General features: G+C 44.8%; 1 protein-coding gene across 1 annotated transcript in view; it reads left to right on the forward strand.

The window, feature by feature from the left end:
* Positions 1-4,896: 4,896 nt before the first annotated feature.
* FBXW8 (F-box and WD repeat domain containing 8) overlaps positions 4,897-5,861 on the forward strand; it is a 119,367-nt gene continuing 118,402 nt past the window's right edge. The window contains exon 1 of the mRNA XM_011964541.1: positions 4,897-5,012. Coding sequence (XP_011819931.1) covers positions 4,897-5,012 — 116 coding nt within the window. The remainder of the gene's footprint in view (positions 5,013-5,861) is intronic.

Genomic DNA, 5,861 nt, shown 5'->3' on the forward strand with positions numbered 1-5,861 from the left:
TGGGCAACTGTATTCCTAGCTACTCAGGAGGCTGAGATAGGAAAATTGCTTGAACCTGGGAGGCGGAGGTTGCAGTAAGCCAAGATGACGCCACTGCTCTCCAGCCTGGGCAACAGAGTGAGATGCTGTCTCTAAATAAATAAATAAATAAATAAATAAATAAATAATCAATAAAAAATTTTGATGTTCTTTGTTTCATAGGAGTGAGAGTTAAAGTCATACTAATGACAAGAGTATCTTTGCTTCATGTCAGCCCAGACTAGGATGGCTGCACAAGTTTGTCCTGGTGCCTTGCTTCTTAAGTAGACAGGCAAGGAGACTGGCTTTTGCTGTCCCAGGGTCTGAGCTGGAGTCTGGGCACTTATCCTGGGGACCCAAGCCATTGCCTCCTCCTTCGGCGCCAGCAGTAACTGAGCAAAGTATCTCTCATGAGCATCAGGCTGGAATTGAATTCTCAAGACAAATAAAACGATGGGAGAGAGAAAGAGAGACCCAAGGATGATGGAACCCGTTTTTTTTCTCTGGGGGAGGGTAACACTTTCAGAGGGAGAGACTTTGGAACCAGACTGGAGAGATGAAAAGGGAAGGGGCTTTAATAAAAGCAAGAGGGGGTTGAGGAGAGAGAAAGAGAGGTGGGAAGGGAGTTGGGTCCATATGGGACAAGCTTCTTTTGAATGACTAAGTCTGTAAGTGGCAGCTGACGCTGAATCCCGTCTGTGCAGCATTTTTAAAAAACGGAATTATTGATGGGAAAGTTCTCAAGAACAAGGAAATTTTTTTTTTTTTTTTTGCTACAGATCGTTTTTCTTTTATTTCAAGCCCAGTTTAAAAAAAATGTTTTTTGCAGAATTTTGTATTTTGCTAATATGAAAGCATAAAACAGCAACAGAGCAATCATGTCTACAGCAAGGGATGCATCCAGGTAAGGCTGACATTCAGAATGGCCACTCACATCATTGTGATGTTTTGTTCATGTTTCTAAACAATGTACTTAGAAATCATCACCATTTCTTATTTTTCATTTTCATATTAATTTCCTGATGTTCACACATTAGTGATCCCAAATGAGGTGTGATTCTTCAGTCTCTACTTACAAGAGGGGAGGAAGTAGCAGTGTAAGTTGGAGGGAGTTTTGACTCAACTCATGGCTTGTTCAAGAATAAACTACTCTTTGCTTGTTTGCTTTTTTTTCTTTTTTTGAGATGGAGTCTTGCTCTGTCACCCCGGCTGGAGTGCAGTGGCGCAATCTCAGCTCACTGTAACCTCCGCCTCCCGGGTTTAAGCGATTCTCCTGCCTCAGTCTCCTGAGTAGCTGGGATTACAGGCACACACCACCATGCCTAGCTGATTTTTTGTAGTTTTAGTAGAGATGGGGTTTCACCAACTTGGCCAGGCTGGTCTCAAACTCCTGACCTCAGGTGATCCACTCACCTCAGCCTCCCAAAGTTCTGGGATTACAGGCGTGAGCCACCATGCCTGGCCGCTATTTATTTATTTATTTATTTATTTATTTATTTTTAAGAGAGAGGGTCTTGTTCTGTTGGAGTGCAATGGAATGATCACAGCTCACTGCAACCTCAGACTCCTGGGCTCTAGGGATCCTCTTACCTCAATCTCCCGAGTAGCTAGGACTATAGGCATGTACCACCATGCCTGGTTAATTGTAATTTTTAATATTTTGTAAAGATGGGGCCTCACTATGTTGCCCAGGCTGGTCTTGAACTCCTGGCCTCAAGCCATTCTCCTGCCTCAGTCTCCCAAGGCATTGGGATTATAGGTATGAGCCACTGCGCCCAGCTACTGGTTGCTTTGAAGGCTACTGAATGCAATGTACACTTTTAAATAAACATCTTTGTTTAAAAAATGAAATTAGTTGCTAACAATAATAATTTTTCATAATTAAAAATCAAGACATTGAATTTTGGAAGATGTGGGCTAAGATGCAACAATTGAGTAGAGGAGAGTAATATTGTCTTTGTGTGGCTGGGCTTGGTGGCTCACACCTGTAATTCCAGCACTTTGGGAGGCCGAGGTGGGTGGATCACCTGAGGTCAGGAGTTCGAGACCAGCCTGGCCGACATGGTGAAACCCCGTCTCTACTAAAAATACAAAAAATTAGCTGGACGTAGTGGCAAATGCCTGTAATTCCAGCTACTAGGGAGGTTGAAGCAGGAGAATCTCTTGAACCCGGGAGGTGGAGGTTGCAGTGAGCTGAGATCGTGCCTTTGTACTCCAGCCTGGGCAACAGGAGCGAAACTCCGTCTCAAACAAACAAACAAACAAAAAATTGGCTTTGCACTGTACATGGACATCCATTCTCCAGCTTGTTACAGTCCACGCCTGGCCCATTTGAGCCACTTTTGTTTCCTGGGGTCAGGGGTCATCTGTAGGCATATGAGTCTGTGGTTACTGAAGTCCATCTGCTGTAGGCTGAATAATGGCCCCTCAAAAATATCCAAGTACTAATCCGTGGAACCTGTGAATGTTACCTTAAATGGCAAAAGATTTTTGCAAATGTTGGCCAGGTGTGGTGGCTCATGCCTGTAATCCCAGCAATTTGAGAGACCGAGGCAGGCGGGTCACTTGAGGTCAAGAGTTCAAGACCAGCCTGGCCAACATGACGAAACCCCGTCTCTAGTAAAAATACAAAAAAATTAGCTGGGCGTGGTGGTGGGCACGGAGTAATCCCATCTACTCCGGAGGGTGAGGCATGAGAATTGCTTGAACCCGGGTGGCGGAGATTGCAGTGAGCTGGGATCGTGCCACTGTACTCCAGAGCAAGACTCTGTCTCAATTTAAAAAAAAAAAAAAAGTTTTTTGCCAATGTCACTAAATGAAGGATCTTGAGATGGGGAGGTTATCCTGGATTGCCAGGTGGGCCCTTCGTAATCATAAGTATCCTTCTAAGAGGGAGGCAGGCTGGGCATGGTGGCTCATGCCTGAAATCCCAGCAACTCAGCAGGCTGAGGTGAGACGATTGCTTGAGGCCAGGAGTCCAAGACCAGCCTGGACAACATAGCAAGACCCTGTCTCTACAAAAAAAATTTTAAAAATTAGCAAGGCATGGTGGCATGGAAATCCTGGAAATCCAGGACATTGTAAACCCCTCCCTGCTCTCCCAAGGGCTGGGAATATGACTCCCTTAGGCCAATCAGATGGTTCTCCAGGAGAGTGGTTCTCAAACTGGGTTACACATCAGAATCACAGGGAGGGATTGTTAAAAACACAAATTGCTGGAGTCGGACCCCTAGCCTTTCCAAGTTAGTGGTCTGAGCTGAGAATTTGCATTCCAAACAAGCTCCCAGGTATTGCTGGTTCAGGGGCCACACTCTGAGAACCTCTGCTCTGGGAATTCGAATCCTAGGAAATGGAAGACAGGCAGCGATCCCATCCTACAGGATGGTTCACAGTTTCCATGATGAAATCCCTGAATCCGATCTGGTTCTTGGCATTCTAAGGGTCTGGTTATTCCTCTTTTCGTTTAACTTGGTGAGCCATCCTCTGAGTTTAATTCCTTTTTTCTTAAGGTAGCAGGAGTTGCTATCTGTTCCTTGCAGACAAAGAACTTTAACAGATTGAGCTTGCAAAGTATACCCTCAATGTGGTAAAAGGTGGAGTCCCGTGGAATACAAGACTTACAGAGCACAGGTTAGATGCAATCTTTATCTGCCAAGACTGTATTAATATGGATCATAGACATCATTTATTGAATGCCTACATTATGTTTTATGGATGCTAAGAGTTTTACAGGCATTTTATCAGCCTTACAGGTATTTTGAAAGAAAGATATTTCTATCCTTACTTTTCATTTGAGGAAATGGAGGTCCAGGAATTTACTACTGGAAAGATATAAAATCAACATAAATATAGTCAGGGAATGGTAGGCAATACTAAAAAAAAGACAATATTTTCCTTCCTCTTAGCATGCTTCTCTCTCTCTTTCATTTTCTCTGGGTGACTAATGGTCCCATTAGCCTGCCTGCACTGTCCCTGTAAAAATTCTTTCAAAGGGGCAACAGGAAACATTGATCTTGACCAGCATAATTTATTTTTTTTTTAATTTTTTTTTTTTTGAGACGGAGTCTCTCTCTGTCGCCTAGGCTGGAGTGCAGTGGCCGGATCTCAGCTCACTGCAAGCTCCGTCTCCTGGGTTTACGCCATTCTCCTACCTCAGCCTCCCGAGCAGCTGGGACTACAGGCGCCTGCCACCTCGCCTGGCTAGTTTTTTGTATTTTTTAGTAGAGACGGGGTTTCACCGGGTTAGCCAGGATGGTCTCGATCTCCTGACCTCGTGATCCGCCCGCCTCGGCCTCCCAAAGTGCTGGGATTACAGACTTGAGCCACCGCGCCCGGCCAGCATAATTTAGTGTTTAAAATTTTCCAGTTTGAGGCTGGGCTTGGGGGCTTATGCCTGTAATCCTCTGAGGTAGGAGGATTGCTTGAGGCCAGGAGTTCAAGACCAACCAGATGACCAACTTCCTCTCTACTAAAAACTTAAAAATTAGTCTGAGACAGTGGCATGCTTCTATAGTTCCAGCTACTTGGGAGGCTGAGGCAGGAGGATCACTTGAGCCCAGGAGTTCGAGGCTGCGGTAAGCTACGATCATGCCACTGCACTCCAGCCTGGGTGACAGAGTGAGACCCCATTTTTTAAAAAAAAATTCCAGTTTGTTTTCTGTTTTAAGTGTTAGATGGTCTATAACATCTAGAGATACCAGAAAAATGATATTTGGCTTTTGACTTGCAAGTAGATACTCAAAGCAAGTTTGACCCATGAATTTCACATGGAAGGTATGTGGGATGAATGGAATGCTAGCAGAATGGGGAAAAATTAGCTCATTTTTATTTTCATTACCAATAATACTTATTGTCAGCAGCCATTGATGAGCAGCAGCCATGGTTCTGTGGTCTCCCATGTCTGTGGGTCTCAATGAAGGCCACAAGATGAGGACCAAGAATGTCAGCAAGCACGGCACCCCACCGCAGCACAGAAAGTTCGTGTGGGACATAATGTGAGAGGTGTGTGGCTTTGTTCCATATAAGTGATGCACCTTGGAACTGTTTAAGGTCTCCAAGAAAAAGTGGACTCTCAAGTTCATTAAGAAGAGAGTGGGGACACACATCTGCACCATAAGAAGTGAGAGGGGCTGGGCAATGTCTTGACCTCCAGGAAGTGAATGGCTGCCAAGAAGAACTGAGACTTCTTCCCCTTCTGTGTATAATAAAACCTTTACAGAAAAAAAAAAGAGAGAGAGAGAATGCTTATTTGCATTGGATGCTTATGTTCCATCTTGCATCACTTGACTGATCTTTTACCTTAGTCGTTGCTGTAGCAGCTGGCTTTGCACACGTGTAACCTGACGGTCGTTCCTGTTAGCTGCACAGAGTACCTCCTGCTTTTGCCCCAGAGCATCTCTGCTGCCTTGGTATGGAACATCCATGATAATCCATTCACTTATACACAATCTAGAAGTGGGAGGTTGTTAAAGCTCCTGGCTTAGCCTTTCTCTAGCAGGGGATGAGAGTCACTGGACAAATGCTTCCCTCTTCTGGTTCTTATCTCTTGGGAAGACAATTCTGAGCTGTGTTCTAAGGCTCCTTAGAAGGTGCTAGTGGAATGAGCCTAAATTGCCATGGTAGGACAACTCAAAGATGCTCTTTCTTTTTTTGTTGTTTTTTTGAGACAGTCTCACACTGTAGCCCAGGCTGGAGTGCAGTGGTGCGATCTCAGCTCACTGCAACCTCCACCTCCCAGGTTCAAGCAATTCTCCTACCTCAGCACCCCAACTAGCTGTGATTACAGGCGCCTGCCACCATGTCCCACTAATTTTTGTATTTTTAGTAGAGACAGGGTTTCACCA

Source organism: Mandrillus leucophaeus, unplaced genomic scaffold (assembly GCF_000951045.1).
Source record: "Mandrillus leucophaeus isolate KB7577 unplaced genomic scaffold, Mleu.le_1.0 Scaffold7, whole genome shotgun sequence".
Classification (NCBI taxonomy): Eukaryota; Metazoa; Chordata; class Mammalia; order Primates; family Cercopithecidae; genus Mandrillus; species Mandrillus leucophaeus.